Raw genomic sequence first — 21,845 nt, forward strand, 5'->3', positions numbered from 1 at the left:
GGCGGAGGGCAGCGACGAATTGCTTCCGGTGGAGCGTATTTCACGTACCTGTGGACGACGTTAGCCAGGAGATCGTTGTGCCGTAATCTGTAGTCGACGTCCACCTTTTGATAGTTGACCGTCAGAGTGCCGGCGCGAATGCATCTCTCATATTCCTCGGCTGGATGGGCGCGGAATTCCCTCGCGAAGACCTCCAGGATCTTCTCGCCGACCCATCGACCTTTCGTGAATGTCGTGAAGGTGAAGTAATAGGGGTACACCTTACGGAGACCTGAAAGCACAAGAGCGCCGGGGGACGACGGTCAGGTGAGGGGGCGATAAGAGAGAACGATAATTACTTCGAGATCCCATAAGCCCGTCTTTAAATGTCACGAGGTTTAACGGGCTATATTAGCTACGTTGCGAAATGATTCGCGCGATTGCCGCGGGCGCTCGCCTGCAATTAATCGGAGATTAGCATCCAAGTTGACGCCGAGCGCGCTCCGAGGCGAACGGGCGATGTGAATTACGAGGACATAATGTTCTCGGAAGGAATCGGGATCACATAATAAATCACATTAGATCGTCGCGGATATGTAAAAATGTCGCTGTTATTTGCGAATCTATTATCGTCGTGCTGGTCTCCTGGATGGGTGATTGCTCTCGAGGGAGAGGAGGGAGGGAGGGGAGAGGAGGGGCGAAATTTACGTCAAGATTAACATAAGATCGATCGCGTCATTCTCTTTCGTATCTTTCGCCGACAAAAAGAAGACGAAAAGGGCATATTTAAATTTTCTGGAACATCCTGTTACTCGGCTAGCGGATTGACTTGGAAATTCATGCTTCAAAACACTTCTTGCGCGCACCGCGCGTTACTTCCAGATTTCGTTTTTCCTCTCCTCGCATTAAGTGGAAATTAATCCGTCGGTTCGAATCTTCGTTACGCGTCACCCTCAAATGAGATTTTCGCCCGGAGAGAAAAGCTAAGCGAACCGAGAAGTTGATTAATAAGCCCGGATAAGAGGAATAATTTTCTCAGCTTCCTCGCACGAGAAAGATCCCCCGGTGTGAGGTTAATGAAAGATATACAGCGCTTAATAAATTCACGCCCGCCATATCACTCTCGCTTGATTGAATGAACGTTGATATCTTTAAAAATTGTTCTCCTGTATGGATTTATATATTTCCCCATCCCCTTTGCGCGCGTATTCTTTCGTCTCGCGTTTTTCACAACCCTCCGTTCTCGAGTTAATTTTATTACTCTCCACGATAGTGAAACAGTTAAATCGAGTGGCGGAAACGGACGTAAACGTTCTATTTGCCGTTACCGGCTTAAGAGAGATACTCCTGAGAGTTTTACGACTGCGAAATGGCTTCCTTCACTGTCCATCGGTCACCTGGAGGGTAGCGCGCCAAGTTTCGAAATGTGCCTCGCTTGGACGAGTCCTTCGCTTTGGGACAATTCCGCGTCGAGCAATTTCCCTGTTGTTTTCCGGCTAGAAGAAAATAAATACCGAAGGGAGCCTTGATTAATGTCCCGTCGCGCGTCCAATCGCCATCAAAGGCGCCTTTTTTTCCCGATGTTATATCACCAGAATACAGTTGTTTAAAAGATGGCTCGCCTATAGAGGATTAATGAACGTCTGACATTTGAAATGGGAAGAGTGCGGAATTATTCCACGTTTTACATCGCGTCAGGTATTAAAAAAAAAAAAAAAAAAGAAGAAGAAGAAGAAGAAGAAGAAGAAGAAGAAGAAGAAGAAGAAGAAGAAGAAGAAGAAGAAGAAGAAGAAAAGATATTTTTACTCGGTCTCCATATACATATTTTCCTTGATAAGAAATCGTTCTGGTGTTGGCGCAATTTTCAACTGTACATCCGAGGGGGAAAAAAAAAGAGATTAATTTATTCCAGCTAGTCGAGCTCTTGCGGGAACGGAAATAACGGGAAGTGCGGGCATTTACACAAAGAAACTTTTCAAGTGGTCGACGAAGGAAAATTGGAGGCGGAGAACAAAAACGCATTCGCGTCAAAGAGACCGCATGCGGTTCTACTCCGCCGGATGAGCTGGCAAGGGTTTGACCTTTGTGAGATCGAATCGGCGCGCGGAGAAGAGATCCTGAATAAATAGAAACAGTTCGTGGAAAAGGAAAACCCTCGTATTCTCGCCCGGCTGGAGTTACTTTAATTAAATTGCCTTCGGAACGTCGTCGACGGCACTCTTCGCCGGAAGTAAAGGGGTCGGAGGTCATTTGACAATCAAAATGTCTCGAAAAAGCCAGCCATGCTCTCAGAGCGTTCCGGCACGGACCCAGTGAACGATTGATCTCTCTCGAGCTTTCAGAAATAGAACCATCGGGACGCGGTCGTTTAGCCAAGAGCCACTCGAAAAGCGGAAGGAAATCGTCTTCGCGCATACGAGGGGAAAAAAAAGGAACAAATTCGAGAGAAAGAGAGAGGGGAAGAGTGATAAGAAAAGGGAAACGAGCGAGAAAAGAAAAAAGAAGATTAGGCGGTCTGCTTATAGACCGTAAAGGAGAGAACTTCCCCTCGACGTCGTCGCGCCAGAACATATATCATCTTCAGCGAAGAATTCACATTACGGGAACGTCAGAAATACACGTTGATATGAATTTATAATAAAAAAAATGTTACTAAATATTCTCACCGTATTTGGGATTTTTTCCTTTCTAATTGAACCCGTCTCCATTTTATCAGTAGGTTTAGAATGATTAACGTCCCATTCATTTTCATGATTCTCAGCTTAATTCTCGCAATCTTTGGTACCTTTCTCATTTTCCCAAAATATATGACTGACAGTAACTGGATTTTACTATAAGATCCAGTACGAAATATCTTCCTATAAAAATAGATACGACAAATAAAGTACTTCGTTTCTTCAAGAATTATCTCCAGAAACAGAATAGCTAATTCATTAGCTAGCAGTTTTATATTCCCTCTTTTTTTCTTTTTTTTTTTTAGTCTGCAGCATTTTTACTAAAAATGTTGGACATATTTGATGCTGTAATATTTATATTTCTTGCAATCGCGTCATATATTAATTTAATCCCGGTCGATATCCATAAAACGCAAAACAAATTCAATCCTCTACTGATTCCTAGCATTCTTGCAACAACAATTTTTCTGTTATCTCATAAGCTTTGTCAATGGACATGAAGACATATTTCATATGCACAACTCATTCTGATTTTAAATCCCAAGTCTCGTGTACTTGATCGTGTACTTGAGAAAATGTTACTTGTCGTCTACACTCTTTACGCAAATCACAAGTTGAGAAAGCATGCAAAATACTGAGAAAAATATATGTTTAATACATTTTATTACACATAATATTTATTAACAAAACGCAATACGAATTTTTACATTAATTAATAAAAATGTAAAAATGTAAAAAATAAAATGAATTTAAAGTGAAATAAATACAGATATAAACACGATGTAATATTTTAATGTGCAATTTGATATCTTATTAAAATTAAACTTAAAGTAGTATTCATTTTCAGATAAAGTTTAATAAAAAATAAAATCTTGCTTATAACTTTAACATGCGATGTTTTTATTTTAAAAAATATTTTACAAAGATAATATTGATTTCAACTTTTGATAATAATCTAATTTAAAATATTATTTGTCTATTAATATCCAATATCATCATATTAGATCAAGAAGTAAAAATGGAATTTTTGAAATGTTTTGCGCTATGTTGCAACAAATTAGCAACAAATTCTGATGCATTTGTTTTTTTTTTTTGATACGACACGCCTATATATTTTTTTTTATTATATATAGGTTCAGCTTAATGGCAAGTTGTTTCCTTCCCAACTTTGAACTTTATTTCCTGCTAAACAATTGGAGTAACAAAATTCGGACTAGAGCAACAAATTAACACATAAATAGCACTAAATTTTTTTGAGAGATATGAAATCGATTCGCAATGGTAGGCGTTTCAGCTTAATAGAGGTAACAAAATTCGCGAATTAACAAAGTCGCGACATTATTGAAAAGTATCGTCTAATAATGACGCAACTGACCGTTCAAACATCTTCTCTCGGTTCGTTTATTCCCAGACGATTGTGGATTCTATCGAATCGACTGTAATCATGGCTTAAAGTAATTACGACGCTATTACACACCAATGAGACACGACTGTCGTATTCATTGCAGCGGGCCCAGTAATTGCCCCCGATGTCGAGGTTGTTCCGAGATCCCCGACATCTCAGTCTAGGGTATCGCATACTTTCTTGTTCCCTTTGTTTCTCCCCGATATCGCCCCGATATCGCCCGCAGTCCTCCCTCTTTTGCTCTGTAACATCATCCGAACCCCTCGTGCTCTCGGTTTCCCGTCGATACTCTGTGCACGGAAAATCCGTCCGGCACGCCCGCGGAATTTCGTCTCGGAAATCTTTTTCCTCGTCGACGACGAAGTATCCTCCTATGCCCCTTGTATGCTGCCATCGTAAGACGTACGGCAAGAGTTGATTTTCGAGAAACACTGAGCTGGAAAACTCAAAATGTCTGATGCAAGCAATTTGCGAAGAAAGCGCTTTTCAAGAGTTCTGTTATTAAAGAGCGCGACTAAAGCCACTACAATCGATGAGATTCGTTTTAGGACTGCTATTCAACATCATTTTAATAACGTTTCACTACATTATTTTATATTTCAGCCAATTTTATATCAGGTTTTTGATAAAATTAGTCATCAAAATACTAAAAAAAAAATAAAACGTGTATGACAAATTAAGATGTATGATAAATTAAGATTGGTCAACTAAAAATCGAGCTAAAAATCAACTTTTAAATTGCTTCCAGACTAAAGCACTTTAATTTTTAAATTATTATATCTTATATTTAATAATTAAAAATATATATATAAATCGAATAATATATAATTATAAAGTAAAATTATTTTAATGTGATTATATTGTATCTATAATACTGAGTCTTTAAAAAATCAGTTAAATACAATTAAAATTTCCGAGAATAGCATTCTGCCTTACATTTGTCATGTTCTGCTCATTTAAAAAATATTATAAGTATTTTCCTTTAGGATTGAACTGGATTATGTATTTATTTAACTCCGAAAAAAAAAAAAAAAAAAAAACTGAGTTTTATAAACTTTATAATATTTCGTATTAATTTGATTATAATTTGAATAATAAATTTCAAAATCAATAAAGATTAATTTATAATGAAATCATATATTTCTTAATTCTATATAAATTAAGAAAATTATTTTCTTAATTTACTATTCTTAGGTTAACTTTCAATTTTTTTTTTAATTTTAGAAAAATGGAAAAGGATCTCGCGTGATCAGAAATTATAGAGTAATTGGAATTTGATATTTTTTAAATCGATTCGTCGTCTACCTCTTTTAAACATTTAATCAACAAATTATTTAGAAACATTCTTCAGTTGTCTATAAAATGTGTAAATGTTCGTCACACATTGTCGACAACCAGCTTAAAATTATTTTTAAATTAAACTTACTGCCAAAACTAAACTTTCTGTAGCAACGTTCTTCTGTGACAGTTATTGTGCTATCGTCAGCGATTAAAATCTAATTTTGGAATATGAACTTACCCATAATAAGATTCCAATTTAATGTGAAATTTAAACTAAAAAATTACCTTTATTTAAACTAACCCAATAACAAAAAATTATCTTCAATAATCGTTTAATCAAATTCTCTTAAAAGAAATTTCATTATGAAGAAATTATAACATTATATATACCTAAACAGAATGAAAGACTGCTAAGAATGAAAAGTCATAATCTAGTTTTGTAGATTATCTAGTAGCATGATGCATCGAGTCTCTTTCTACACGCTAATTTATAATTGAAGTAGTCAGACTCTTTTCCTTCCTCCCACGAGCTTCCCACCACTTTTTACTTTATTTAATTTTTTCAGAGAGAAAATTCTTCCTAAAAAAATGTCATTTTAATTCTTTCGTTGATAATAGTCATTGCATGCTACCGATAGCAATTCGATCAATAATCAATTTCCAATAATCAATGACTTCATGTGCCTGCGTGTATATAATAATTCCATATTATTTTTACTTAAAATCTTAAACCAAAACTTAACTGTATACGTTTAATCTAACACAACAAGGGGAGTACTAATTTTGTATAAAACTGGGTAATTCCTGGTATATCGATTATCGGTCGTATCAGGCATGCCTTTAGAAAGTCAGAGAGAGAACGAAGCCCGCGTCTCGTCGTGAGTCAGCTCACGACGGGGTTACGGAGGGTTCGAGGGGGTGACCCCGAGCCCCTAACGTTCCGCCAGCGTCTAGAACGACGCCTTGTTTTACGAGTAGCAAACCAATGGCGGTGTCGTCGTGGGCCGCTTTGGGTTTCATTCGCTATCGATCGTGCCCACACGACGTGGCACTCCGCGGCTCGTGTATACGCACGGCCGCTTTTACAACGGGAGTAAACACCCTTCGTTGCAAGCCCCCGGCTTGGCTGATATGCATTTTTGCAGCGCCCTCCGTTCGGGGATAGCCCCTCGCGTACAGATGATCGTGACAGTATGATACTCCCATGGCATCTAGTTGGATCATCACAACGTGCGGAGCTTTCAGAGATTACGAAAAGATTGCAAATGACCGCGTTTCTCCTCTTTTTCCAGAAAAGACCTTTTTTCGAGAGAACATTAATATCTTTTTATTGCAACATTAACGACATATGCACATGTTTTCTTCCATTTTGCACCGCGTTTCTCCACGGTGATTTAATAACCAATTGAAGTTTAAGTTATTTATTTCTGCGTAGTAGACTTTTCGTTCATTAATCTGTTATTGGCTGGATAATTCACGGACGGACGGAAACAGGATCGAAGAGGACCGACCGCACTGTCGGAGAAGGTCCCGCGGGAGAAATCCGGCGAAAATAATCGCACATTGCTATGAAATTCATGGGCGGTGTAGTACGAGCGGATATCACTAAACTAAATATTTGACATCGAGTTTCTTTGAAAAGATCGTAAATACCGTTTCGCGATCGGAAAAGTTCTGGCCCCTAATGGCGTTATGCGCCGTATGTAAATGTACGGAAAGCTCCCGCGCGTATATGTCGGAAAAAATGCGTCGCCGCAGGCTGCAAAAACATGCGGCACATACGTATGTAAACAGAGAAAAGGAGAAACAATCTTCAAATCAGAATACAATCCACGCTCGTAATATATTCCTGCTCCGCGCTTCGACATGCGGAGGGATTTTCCTATCTTCAGAAGTCGCGCAAAAATTTCTCGTCTCTTTCCTTTTGTTAATCAAGTTATCCATATAAACTTGCTCTGCAACACACACACACACACACACACACACACACACACACGCACGCGCGCGCACGCGTCGAATTACCGATTCGCTTGCGTATTGCGCGCGGCACAGATCCGTATGTTTTAATATCTCTCGGAAATCGACCATCCTGTTACACATATCAACCATTACACTTTTATTTCTCCGGCATTCGAACAAATGGCGATAATAAAATATAACTTAAACCGGTCGCGATCCTACTCTCGAAATACCGTATCGATCCCCCGCCCGTACATGTATAATTCATAACATCCCGGCGCGTTTTGCCTTCCATACGGGAGAGGCGAGAGAAAAGGGAAGAGGGGGAGAGAAGGGGGGGAGAGAGAGAGAGAGAGAGAGAGAGAGAGCTCCGTATTTACAAAGTATATATGTTTCCGTATGTGCGTACATATGTGCACATATACGTACATTTTATCATCGTAAGTCCTTAACCGAGCTCCCGCCAGCAGTCGTCAAGTGAAAACAGCTGGCTGTTCATTTTGCATAACACGCGTAAAAACGCGCGTATCTCCATGCGGGCGAATGGCGGAAAGGAGCCGCATCATGCGGCTGAAACGGTCGATGTCGGAGGACACGCTGCGTCCGGTATACAGGGTGACCATAAGGGAGAATTAAATCCCTCAATCGGGAGACGTGAGACGAATTTCTCTTTGAAAGAGAACTTGATCGACTTCCGTACGTCTTTTTTCGAAATATTTTTTTTTTTCAAGCGCGCATCCGACATCGCGCGTCTCATTCGCGATCGCGAATCCTTATCGAGAATGACTCGCCGTGAATTTACGACACACGGTGTATGTGCGCGCACGATGCTCAATGTGTTTGTCCCGCGGATCATCGCACCGCACGCGAATTTCGTGTAATCTCGATATCCCGCCGACGTTCGCCACAGTAAATTCGGCTCTTGTATTACCGTTTGCAGGTGGGCGTGTATAATTCGCGCGGAGATAAGATTAGACGAGTGGATGTGGAATGCGAGGTGGTGTGTAAGACGTGAGAGATACAGGGAGGATTTATCGTTATGAAAGCCCGGATAATAAGGCATTGTAAAAATTAATCGCAGCCGGGATCTACACGCCCCCCTCTTATGAGGGTGGTGGTATAATAGGCCACGCTAATCTTCATTCACGAGTCAACGAGCGACCGCTATCAAAAAATTGAACTGCTGATCAAAGATGCTAATCGCGATGTCTCGCGAACGCGGACATTTTTTTTTCTGCTGCTCGCCCGGGCTGATCACCGATTGGGCGTTACTACTTACAGAAGTGATACACTATCGCGGAGCAGCCACGAGCTTTTCCTATCTTTCGACAAATCTCGCGTAACGTTCCCGCAATAAACAATCATCTGTTATTTCTGTTGAAATAGAAAGTTTCACGTTGCGCGATGTAATATCGATTCGCGGAATGAAATAAAAAAATACGATATATCGCTGTTAACGCTTCCGCGCGTACGCTTCCAGCGTTCTTGGGTTAATCAAAAAACCTGTCAACTGCTATTTTTTTAAATCGCAAAACTCTGTCCACGTTCGATCATTACGATGTCGCCGCCGAACTCACTCACAGATTTTAAAGCGTCAGTCGTGTGGAATAACGACTGTTTTTTTTATTTTCTCCTTTCGCCCGGGCGTAATTTAATCCGCGTTCTAAATCTCGTCGTTTTTAATCCGGTGCGTAGATCTAACGATCGCGCCACGTAAGGATCTATAAGCGAATCATTACGGCTAAGTAGTTCATCGTTACACTTAGTCAATCGACGTGCAGGATCTACCTTGGGTCGATGTTCGGGTATATCGTGCGCACGATCTCTGTTTGTCATCTGCTAAGTACAGGATGAAGCACGAACTACCGTGAACCAACACGAGCCACGCGGTCGCGAAGTTAAGACGAATTCTTCGTCACGCACAGCTTGTTTTCGTTGGTTCTACATGCGATGAATTAAATATGCAAGACGGAGAAAGGGGAGGGTGCCGTTGAATATGAATCAGGTCGTCTCTAACGCGACCGACCTACCGCGGGGTGGTCTTTCTCCCCGAAAGGCTCACGGGTTCTACTTTCCTTTTCTTTTTCCCCAAATATAATAGATTCCTAGAGTCGTGTTTTACTCCGTACCGAATAATATTTGTATATCGGCTCGTAGCCGAGTGGAGTGGAAGAAAGAAAAATTTACCGTCGGAAATAACATGCTCCATTTCCTATATTTCCCTTTCCTATTTTCCCGCGATCGCGCGGGGAAGTTCGCAGACATCAAAGTGGGAAGCTCGTAAAATACCGAGCAAACTTACGGTCCTATATCTCGATTCGACGGCGGCCTGACTTCTATTACTCACTATCTTGCTCCAAGTATATTACATCGCAAGTTACAGAATCTCGAGATGTAGCATTCGCCATCGTCGGGTATCGCGCTTGCAAACGCCCGTCTCTCCCGACGCACGTTTTACGATTTCGTTTCTACATTGTTAATTAATCAATTAAGCGATTCAACCGAGCTTCGCTCGTATTAATTTCCGATATCCACTGTCGAATTCTTCCGTCCCGCGGCAGCGCGACGTTGAAATCCAATATTGTAAAATAAATTAAAGGGACGAGCGAGCGAGAGAAATATGTCATTTTCTCAGGGGAAAGTCAACGAATAATTATATAATAATATAGAGGAGATCAGAGAAAGTCAGTCCTTGATTTCTATACGTAGAGAGGAATGACCCATTATAATAATTAAATAAATCAAATAAGAAACTTGGGAAAATTAAATTTGTGATTTAAAAAATGCACATTACGCCACTATTAATTCACATGTGATGTTAATAAAATCAATTCCAGCGATAAAATGTCACGTATCGCATTAGCCATTCTCCGACTCGAGGGTCTCCAATGTCTGCCAAATAGAACGTCTAGGAGATCACACACAAGAGCTTCCAGCGAGCAGGTGGGCGTCGAAAGAGCTTATGTTCCCGCAGTCGCGAAGGGCTGCCAACATATTCTACCTTCGCGAAGAACATCGGCGAGTGCCAAGACTCATCTTCGGGGCGGGCACAAAGCAGCGAGGAGTGTCTTCGCGGCCAATTAGAGTTGCGCGTGTTGGCAGATTGTGGCGCGAGGTGGTACAATACTTCCCGAAAGGTCTCCTATTGTGTGGCAAGGAGCGACCACTCGACGAGTCGAGTTTTTTCGAACAAATCGCAACGCTGATTTATAATGCATCACTGGCATCAAAATAATAAATGCGATATATATTTCATCTCATTTTAAATTCAGTTATCCGCAGCGCACTCCCCTCAGACAATCTCTCCGAGGCCATGAATAAACGCGAAACTTTGCGAAAAAGGGATACGAGAGAACGGGAGAAGGAGCGGAGAAGGAGGGGAAAGGGCGACTGGTTAGCTGGAACCGAATTACCCGGGATTTCCCCGTTCGATAACGTACGCCGAGACCTTCTTAACTCGGGGATAGGGTCTAGATCTAGATTTGAATCACGTAGAAACCCGCGTCGGTTTCCTCGCCCGCAAGTCATGAACGCGTACGTTTGTCGACCTCGAGGATCGGATCTGATCGCAGATGGCGGAAATCCCAGCGTGTGCTACGCGCGACGGTAAGCCGACGTTTCGGATTTCAGGGCTCCCAAATCCGGCGTTTGCGACGTCACGGCGTGCTCTCCACTGCTACCGTTAGACACGGTCAAAGCCGCCATTTCGGCGAAACAAGATCTCCCGGAGAATTGGATATCAGGCAGTTTCAATCAGCCTCTAAATAATATCATCGTCTGAAAATCCTCCTCAAAAATCCTCCTAACGTTCCACTTCCGGGAATAAATGTTGATACCGCTTGCAACATCCGCCCCGTCGACCTCGGGCGACGGCGGGAGAAAAAGAGAAACGGGAAACCATTACCCGAGAGCGTGACTCGAAAACCCTTGTGACCTAGTCTGGACAATGCGCCGCCCTTAATTCTCGCAACGAGCTTGCGCCCGCGAGCATACCTGCATACCTAAAGCGTCCCGCGCGCGACGTCTTCGGGTTCGATCGAGCGTGGTGCATTTAAGGGGTGCAAGATGTAGACGGGAAAATGGGGATGTGCGCGGGGGCGTGTAAGCCGGAGAACGTACGTGCAGCAGCTGTCTGTCTTCCGAGTGGCATTAATAGGTCTTTGTTTCGCCGCGTGGGAGGGGAAGAGAGAGAGAGAGAGAGAGAGAGAGAGAGAGAGAGAGAAGAAAGAAGAGGAGGAGGGGGGAAGGAGGAAGGGAGGGACAGAGGAGATGCCCGACGCGTCGTCCGCGCGCGGCTCTATTATTCGAATGTGGAGCAGATATCGGTTGTCGATATTGCCATTCGCCCGTCTAAATATCCGATCGATCGATCCCTTTTCTCGCGTCTCTGTAACCACCCCGGCGCACCCTTCGCGCCCCGCCCCTGCCATTCTCTCTCCCTTTCGGCCTTTCTTCGCGCGTCTTCCGCCGCCGGCAATTCCGTATTCTCGCCTCGACTTCCTCCCTCTCGTTTATTCTCCATCTCTCTCTTTCTCTCTCTCTTCCCCCGCCCCCTCTCTCTTTCTCTCGCTGCACATCGCTGAACCGTTATCGCGAACGGCAACCCTAACTCGTGATAATGAGTTCACGTCGGCGTACGGCACGTATCGCTCGATCCAACAATGCCGAACGATCGTTCCCGCTAGAGACGGCGCCGCGGCTTTTCTCCTCGCGTTGGATGTACGTTAATCGCGCCAATGGCCCGGTGAAAGAAGCGCCGACTCGAACTACTGGAAAAGTTAATCGTGCGCTGTATCGCAGTCGAAGCATCAGAGACTCCCCCCGAGCGCTAAAAGCATTATAAAATTGCGGCGTATCGTCTTCCACTTTAACGATCCGGATAAGGAAACAATTAAAAGATCTTCATAGATCATTCTGAATATTTCTCTTTGGTAATGCAATCTCACGAAGGATGCGGAGAACTCGTTGAATAATCCTAATCTCTCGACCACTGCGCCGCGTCCCGCCGCGGGGATAAAATCGTTAGATTCTTTTTTTGGAGGCGTCGGACGCCTACGCGGAGAAACGACAAAAGAAAAATTGAAAAAATACGAAAGAGGGGGGGAGGGGAGGGGGACGCTCGATGAAATGGCGGAAATGGCGAATGTCTCCCACTCGCATTGATTATCGAGCACACGTATTGGCAATGAACGGATAAGTCCTCTCCCCTCGTCGAAGCGATAATTTAATTATTCCCCAGTCGCCGCGTCTCCATTTTCACGGCGCGCTTTCGGATTCCGTTTTCCTCGCGGAACGTCCAACGCCCAACGACATGGGCGGGCGGGCGTCGTGTTATCACGATCGCCGTCGGTGATAATGAGCTCGCAGTGTCCGCCCATCAGTGGCGGCCCCATGGCGATGCCGGATAATACCGCGGATACGGTGCGAAGCGAGAATACGAGGAGAGAGGCTCTGGCGGAGAGTCTGGCGAGCGTTCCGGATATTCCGATCATGAGACGTATTGGCACACGATAAACCAGCCCGGCAGGCAGCTGCAGCCGAGTCGAAATTGACTTAACTGCCACGCGTATATCTCCCGCGTAGCGGGAGTTTATACGTGACGCGACAGTTTTATTCCACAAAAGAGTACGCCGTATCGTATCGTAACGTATCGTTCGACAAGGGGCCGTTATCAGGCGCATGTACCGCCCAGCCGCCGTAGTCTTTTAAAGCTTTTCTTTGAGTGACGGGGCGCCTTTGCACAGTTGAAAGATTAAGATAAGCGTTTCTTTATGTCATTCGATTTGAATTTTAGATATACGAGCTGTCAGAAACTCCCCATGTTGCCTCGCTCGAACGAATGCTCCGAGAGACCGAAGGTCATAACAGCTGAAATACGAAGATCTTAAGGATTATTTTCAAAATTTGCTCGCTCTGAATCGACGGTCAAAAGTAAAATGTCATCGCGAAAGGAGACAATCCTCCGGTCCTTATTTAAATTGCCTTGAAATTCGAAAACAATGATTCGGAAATCGATGATGACCACGAGAATCGGTGCTTCGTAAATCTGTTGCGCCGAAACTGTTTTCACTCCATTCCATGCTCGCTGCGGACTTTGGGGGAAAAGTCGAGTACCTCGTCTCGGTCATCGAGAAAATCAGCGGATTATGGCACCGGTTGGTATTTATCCGGCGGATTATCCACGATTACTTGACTCGTGCGGTGGACGAACTCGCGTGCCCGAGTGTAAAGCTAACACTGTCGAAAATTAACTAATCCGGTTTACGGGCAGCTCATGCAGCTTTCGCGGATTGAAAAGTGTTAATCGAAACCGTTCCTCAGCCGATGTCGTTAATTCAATATAAATATACAATGTTTTAACGAATTTATGAATGCGCGCAATTATAATTATGGTATGTCTATGTCATGGTTTGACACACACACATTTTTATAAAGAAAAATCGAATATATTTCTGATGAAACAGAAAAGGTGTAAAGAATACAAAAAGAACAATATAATACAGAACAATTGAAATAAAAAAATACTTAACTTAAGAAGAGCTTGGCGCTGCTAAACCACCCACCCACCCACCCCTCCCCCCCCCCCCACACACACACACACACACACACACACACTGTATACGCTTGTAAATAATTTATAATTTTGTATATTGTATAATTTTGTACTGTCTGACGCGGAGTTCGAGAAGAGGATCACGAACCATCAATTTGTCAATTAATCTATATTAGACACGATTGCCGAACTTGGGCCGTGGCTAGATTAAATTCGAGACGTTTAATTGGAGATACTGACCGTGCTCCACGTAATAACTGGTCTCGTTGTACCGCTCGTCCGTGAATCCCGGCCTCTTCGCTTTCAGCGCTTTCGTTTCCAATTTTGCCTGAAACAAAGAACGCAGTAGATAAGTGACCGGAGTGGTCAGCCGCGGTTACATACAACTTCGCGGTGTCCCGCAGTATATATGGAATAACTGCGCTCTGTACACGACGCAAAGAGATATAAAACAATAGGATTTCGTGAAACAATAACGCGGGAGCGTTGACGTTGAAAAAGGTGGTCGAAGGTAATGAAAATGGACAAATGTCATTTCGCGAAGTGTACGCGAAGTGTATGCGATAATGGCGTAAAATATGTAAATGGCGGCGGGGACTATCCCCCAGAGCTATCTTCGGGGGTATCTTCAGGGGTATCTTCTTAACTCGAGAAAGCAAATTGTATTTCGCGACCGGGTTGCGACCGCCGCGCCGCGCCAGTTTTTACTTCGCTGAATAATATCCGTGGCAAAAATCGTGGTTACGCTGGATTTATGGCGGACCCGATTAAAAACGGAGATATACACACCGGCGTTATTTGTCACTCGCGACTGAAATAAAGGGCGCGGTAGATAAGTGGACGAGCTAGTCAGGCTCTCGTGGCTCCATACGCCGCGCTCGCGAAAGAGCTGACGTATGGCGACGATAAATTTATCATACAAAAAAATGCGGCGGTTCCAGACAATAAGGGGGCCCGGGAGGCGGGAGGGGGGCATCGCGACAACAACGGCCAGCAGAAAATGGAAACTCACCGGTCGTGGTCTCGCGCGCATTGTCGACGGCCCGCGGCGAGCGACGTCCGCTTATTGAATTATCACGCGGACGTTTATTTACGACGTTTATTTACGAAGAAAAATTACGCAGGATTGTCCCTCGAAGCAGATCAATCGCGTGGAGAGGGGAGGGAGAGGAAGGCGGAATTCTACGTCCTCGAAATGCATAGAATTTAAGATTCTCAAGTGGAAGTACCCGGTGCATGCCGATATGAATCCCGATGGCGACGATAAATCTCTCAAACGACCGAAAGTTCCATCGTCCGCGCCGCATTTCCCGCAAAATTTTCTTAACGAACTCGCTCTACATGTGCGCGCTGAAATTTAACGTAGTTAAGTCCGCGCTCCCGTGAAAGAGCGAACAGAAACGACAGAGGAAACTTGCCGGGACTAATTGTTACGTAGGAACGCGACAGAGAGAAAAAAAAAAAACTGAGTACTGTCGTAAGACCGAGTAGTCGTCGGAATTACTGACAACATTCGTAACGAAGTAAATGCAACTTTGCATAAACGCGACGCGATTAAGGCGAGGTCGCCAAACTGAAACTGCATGCGCTTAATTAAAAAGTAAAATCGTACAGTTCTTCCGCGTATGGCGAGTACGATACGTGCGGGCGCATAATGCGCACCGCATTTTCGTCCGTTTTTGCATCCGATGGACTGGCTAGCAGCGCACCGCTTACACTTCGCTTTTAGTTCGAGGCTCGACGAACCGTGATATTCCGCGATATATAATAGAACGCGCGATTAGCGAAACAAGCGTAAATCACAGCCGGCTCGCCGCGCCGGTCTATTTGGAAATTCTCCCATTAAAACACTTCGCATTCTGCTAGCAAGTGCACAGCAGAGAAAATTAATCTTAAAAGAGAGATATTCTCATGTAAAATTGTAATTTTGGTTCAATTGAATTTTTATAATGATGCCAGTATTTTCGTGTATAAGAATATTACAATCTTCACAGAGGAGATTTTTAATTTTTAGTTGAGCAAAATTAATATAAATTCAATCAAAGCAAAATTTTTAAGATCATAATATTCTTGCTTATACATGAAAATACGTTTCATAATTTAAAACTATTTTTTTCTGTAATACTACAAGAATATAATGTTTCTTAAGTCAAGATTAATTTCTTTTTGTAAAATGTTGTGCTACAAAAATATAGACTCATAATATTATAAGAATATTCTGGAATATTATGAGAATATGTTACAACATACGTCGAGTTAATTTGCGAATATTAGGTACATGTATATTTTGCTCTCGAATCCAAAGACGATCGCATGTACGCGAGTCGTCTTCTACTCCAAGCTACCCCTTAAATGTCTCATGTAGGCAAAGAAGCGGATGCCCAAGGGAGCGATAACGCTTGCTCCCTCCCCAAGAAGGGGTTTCTCTCTCAGGGAGGAATCATTTTAATTGGATCGTTAATTAAAATTTATAACGACATCCGGCGCGCCGAATGGCCACGTTCCGCTCGTTCGAAACAAACGACGCATTACATTAATGGATCCTAATATTCGTGTACGCGACACGTTTTAATTAACGCAGACAATAATTAGTTGAAATCGCGGGAGCATCGGCCGACGTAAATCGGATTATACGGGGCGCTGCGCGAATTTTCGATGGCCGATAACGGAACGATACGACCAGCGCAAGCGGTGTCGATAGACGAGAAAGACTTCTCTCTACTGGGCGCTTTACTGGGTTCATCAATAATTATCGGACGCAACCGCGAACGTTCCCGGTAGAAATGTAATTAGAGTGCGAGTAGGAGGACTCGGGCGAAATGGAGAATCTCTCGGGCGAATGGTAGAACGACCGAAACGGTGCCGACAGTACATCATAACATCGTAAATCAGATCGAACCATATCGCACGCGATCGGGGAAATACGATAATTTTATGACACTTTTATTATTTCTCCCGCGGAATCAGATAAGACATTAATGCACCGGCGCACCTGTCGCCTTTAACCGATTTAACCTCGTTATTACCTTTTCGACAGAGCGTTATGCTGAATAATGCATAGAGTGCACAATCGCGTTTTTGCACCGGTGCATCGAGTCACCGTTGCATTACAGCTAATTGTAATAATGACTAGCTATTTTCGCCCGCTCGTTTTCGCCAGAACGAGATAACAGATATTAAATAGGACATTTTGTGAAAATTAATATGTATATTTATACGCCGGCATATGCGCGTTATCGCAGGGCAAACAATCTGTTTCAAGAGTATTACTATTAATTGCAGCGTTTTATAATTGACTTAATTTAATAACTCGGAATAATCAGTTATGCAACAACTGATTACGCGGGAGAGACACATTCGGAAGCGACAAAGCGTGATCAATCTGCGCAACAAAAAGCGTAAACGATAAAACGGTGCGAGTTAAACGTTAAAGCGATCGAGGAGCGGCGGTTCACGAGGAAAGACGGTCGTTACTTTTTAGAACGATCAATCATTCGCAATATCAAATGTAAAATCTTATCACAAATTTATGATTGGGCCCCCGTGGATTACGCGAATAAATTTTCCTCGCGAGAGAAACCGTAATAAATTCACTTACGGCGTTTCATTATTCCAACAGACAACCAGTCAGATTCCACACGTCGGGCGTTAGTCGTACGTCCATTCAATTTGCTTTAAAAATAAAAATAGAAAATACGAAATAATTTCCCATTTCTCGTGAAAAACAAAAAAAAAAAAAAAAACACCCGGCTTCGACTCGGTCGAGTAGCTCGTTAACCGTAACGAGGCTGCTTGAAATTTTTGCTTAAATAATTAACGCTCCCATTACGTATTGTTTGTGATCTCGGGGAAAATATTAGTCACCGCTGCAGGAGCGAACGAGGCTGACCGCGACGACGGCGACGAGAAGAGGAAACACGAGACCCTCCAGACTTACAAAGAACATGGAGTTGCAGGGCGCGCGGTGTAGGAGGGAGGCGCGCGCGAAAACGAAGAGCGAAGTGGCAAAGCGAAGAGAGGCAAGCGGAAGGAGGGGGGGGGGGAGGGGGAGCAAAAACCACCCTCGACTGAGCCTCGGTTTCTCCGTTTAAGCCTCTTCGCGCGACGATATATTCTCATCCGCACGAATTTTCGCGCCACTCGGCTCGCTCTCTGGACTTTCGGCTGTATCGACCGGCCCTAAAACATCCCTCCCTTTCACTCTCCAGCCTCGAAACGACCATCCGTATGCCCCGCCTCCGCCGCCTGCGGGTCTGTTTCCACCTCCGTCCGTAAAGCGACGGTCTCCTTTGCTCCTTGAGGCGCCGATCGACCGCGTTGCTTTCATCGTCCGAGGGTTTCCTCCAAGTCCCGAAGCCTCCCTCCTCGCTCCACCTCTCGCTCGCGACGTGCCATTTAAGCTCGCTTGCCCTTCGCCTTTAAATTCCACGTCCTGCATCGTGACGTCCTCTCGTAGGTTAATGCCGACCTTCCCGCATCGCTCCAGCTCCGAGCTTACATTTATATCGACGGGATTTATGCGGCGGGACCTTGCAAGCGGAATATCCCGCGCTGCTAACATCGAACGTGCGACCGCGTGGAATGCACGCGGAGGTGGAAGACAAAGAGGGACATGCCAGCCGGTGACCCGCGTGCGTGTGCATTCCGATTTCGGGCATGGCGAATTCCACCACATCGAACGCGCGTATCCGCGCGTTTCGCGCGCGTGCTACACGAGATGCTCGTTCCTTCCACGAAATGGGGAACGACGAGAGATCATCTTCTCGCGATTTAACGTTTAACAGTAACCATATAAAATAATGCGCGGCTTAATCATCTCTTAAGTCGCGCGCACGCGACGTATCTCACCTTGTCATCGAGTCATTCTCGCGGCAACGTTTTGTCATCATCACATACGTACGCCCGGGCTTAATTTACGACGGAGAGAGGAGAGAGAGAAAAAGAGGGGGGAGAAAAAGGAAGAGAAAGTAGGAGTGCCCTTGTCGTGGACTCGGCGAGATAAATTACTCTTTGCACAACCCCCGTTGTAACGTATATCGCCTGCCTTACCGGGAGCGAGAGCGTTTCTTTCGTCGTGACGCGTGAAGAATTCCGCGATCCCGCGACGAGACGCAAGAGACGGAGGTGTGGAGGGAAAAGGGTAAATCCGCGGCGGGGCAACGCCGAATAGTGGATACGACATCGAGCGTAATGTACTTTTCTCGGGGTCGGGTCACGCCGCTGCCGGGTAAAGAGAGTAACGAAATGGAGAACGACTATCCGCGCAAATACACACACACACACCCGCTCACCCCCTCCCCACACACACACACACACACACACACACACACACACACACACACACACACACACACACACACACACACACACACACAGCGCAGCTCGCCTCGAATCTCTGGCTTGTCGCCGCCTGTTGCTGTTCACGGATGCCTGCCGTGCGACGTTTCCGGTAAGGCGGTGATTTTATTTCAACCGTCGCGCCGGAATCGATTGGATCCGTCACGATCGGGGGAGAGGAGGGAAACGCACTCCCCCTAGTAAATTCCTTCTTTTTCGCCGTTTACTCGCCCGTCGATACGTTTTGCGCGCAATTTCATTTCTCCGCGCGATCGAAGATCCTTCTTTCTGCCCCCTCCTCCCCTCTCATTGAGGGGGGAGGAGGGGGGGCAATAGCGCGATGTATATTTTTAAGCGCGTCTTAAAATGCACGGGGAGAAACGACGCACTCGCACGAAATGCGAATTTAAACGCAGCTCCTTCGGAGCTTCGTGCCGCGCGCTATCAGGTTTACTTAGATCAAAGGTGGATTAACGAGCTATTGCCCAACCGGAGTAGTTCGCTCGAGACTCCTAGGCGCTTGCCTTGGGCAATTAATTTCATGGCTATCTTAGCTTAACTCGAAGCGAACTGTAAACTACTGTTGAGCCCGTTGAGAGCCCGGTGAGAGAAAAAATAAACAACCGACGGTAATCACGGAGTTAATCGCGGGGAAGGGTCCGTGGGGCGGAGAACGACGGGGTCGGACGAGAGTAAATAGCGTATCTCTTTCACGAGATGCGTCGAATAAATTAATTTTAATTTCGGTATTTTTATCCGTGATGTTTCTGGTCATTATGACCAATCGATTGAGCACAATTCCGCTCAATCGCCCGAACGCGAACGCGCATTAATGCATAAATACAACGTAGCGAGTTCCACCGTTCTACGTGGAGTGATTCTCCTGAAAAAAAGAAGAAAAAAAAATTCCAACAGATTGCATAACGATTCTTCGCATGACGAGAATGAGGATCCGGGAAAATAAAATATATGAACAGTCGGTTTTTTTTTTATCACGATTATCATCGGCAACATCGTTAACTCTCGCTACGCCGAGCAGCGGGACTCGCGATCCGTGTAACGTCAAAGGCCATCGGTGACTTCTCGTAACAGACGCCGACAACTCGGGTTTCTCAAAGAGCGCGCCCGGGCTCGCCGCCTCTCAGCCATGTTTATTTCGTTAATGAGCGAGCGGGCGGATGGGCAGATTAATGAGGCCGTGCCTCGCGGCTGACGCCACGACGCATCGAATATCGACGAGGACGATCGACGAGATACACGACGGTGGCGAATAGATGGTGGGTGGATACACGCGATCTGTTCTCCACAACTCTAGCCAGCGACGTCCTTTCGCCCCCGTGCGCTCGACGTCCGCGAATCGCTCGGCTGTCGTGAGTTACGAGGGCTTGGAAATGAACACATCCACTACCGGGCCCTGCTTCTGGTTAACGGCCTGGCCGCATAACACGGCGTTAACCAACGCCGAGGATCACTCGCGGTGATCACTCGCGATCCTCGATAACACGGTACATCGCACAATACGATACGATTCGGGAGGCATATGGAGCAATGGAAATAGCAATGCGTTATAACCGGTCGGAGAGCCCTGGAAACGCGATTTCCGAAAATCGATTCAGCGCGCGAGGCAAACGATCCGAAAATCGAGGCTAATTGGAGTTCCCAAAGAGATTCCGAATCTCGAACGGCTATACGGAGGCCAATTTGATGAGTATCCTTAAAGGGCGCGCGTCTTTAGGTACACCGTCCCCCTAGTTTAAAAGCAACCCTCTCTAATATCTCTAAGCGGCGCGCGGTAATCTATTAAATCACTCCTCAAACGATAATTCGGCACAAACAAGCCGAATTACGCTTACCTTCTTCAGATCCTTACTGGCATCGGCGTCCTCGGCCTTTCGCTTCTCGGTGATCTTCGGCGCGGGCACCGCGACCGTCGCCTCCCGCAACGGCTTTAGGTCGACCTGCAAATAAAAATAAGCGAACTTCATGCCTTATTCCATAGGCTTCCTCCCGTTCATATCAGACCGGCTGATATAACACGGTGTTGACGGTGACCTTAATTTTCTCAAATATCATCAGCCGCTTTTAATCGTCGAGACTGCGAGAGTGAATCGTGATGGATTATAACGGCCCGCGGGTTGTCCGTCGGATACAATGGATAGACAAGGCATCACTGGCCATTGTGCATCCGGATGTTGCCGTTGATGTTGCCGCAGGCGCAAGAGGCACGGGCACGCGGCAAAGGCACGGGATGGCATCGATTTATGGTAATTCGGTTAACTCGTCTCTATTTTACGCGCGCGTTTACGTTCCACATACTAATCCGGCGTTAATGGGACGAGTAAATACAGAGGGCAGTCCCCCCCCCTCCTCTTCCCCCACGAGTTTGGGGGGGAGGCTTGATTTGGCGCTTGATAATTCGACACCGTCACGCCCGCTCGGTAATGACCGTCCTTCCACGTCCATCGAAATTTCGCGAAAGGACAGGCGGGACGGACGGAAGGACAATCAATCGATCGGGGATTTACATCAAGTCTTAATCATTGGCGCCGCGGATATTAACTTACGGGCGAATCGTATGGGCTCCGTTGCTTTTCGAGATCCGTCGCGAATGTTGAAAGAGCACGGTTCGGGCAACGCCTGAATTATAGTGAGCGTT

At 45.1% G+C, this 21,845-nt stretch overlaps 1 protein-coding gene across 4 annotated transcripts in view; it reads right to left on the reverse strand.

Moving 5' to 3' along the window:
* Window positions 1-21,845, reverse strand: part of LOC105429363 (pseudouridylate synthase RPUSD2) — a 158,351-nt gene that overhangs the window by 25,843 nt on the left and 110,663 nt on the right. For all 4 annotated transcript variants that reach the window (XM_089074626.1, XM_089074628.1, XM_089074629.1 and 1 more), the window contains 3 exons: window positions 21,043-21,147; window positions 14,093-14,180; window positions 49-271 (listed from right to left, as the gene is read on the reverse strand). In XM_089074626.1, coding sequence (XP_088930752.1) covers window positions 49-271; window positions 14,093-14,180; window positions 21,043-21,147 — 416 coding nt within the window. The remainder of the gene's footprint in view (window positions 1-48; window positions 272-14,092; window positions 14,181-21,042; window positions 21,148-21,845) is intronic.

The sequence above is a fragment of the Pogonomyrmex barbatus genome, unplaced genomic scaffold (genome assembly GCF_055798465.1).
Source record: "Pogonomyrmex barbatus isolate J1 unplaced genomic scaffold, ASM5579846v1 scaffold17, whole genome shotgun sequence".
Lineage (NCBI taxonomy): Eukaryota > Metazoa > Arthropoda > Insecta > Hymenoptera > Formicidae > Pogonomyrmex > Pogonomyrmex barbatus.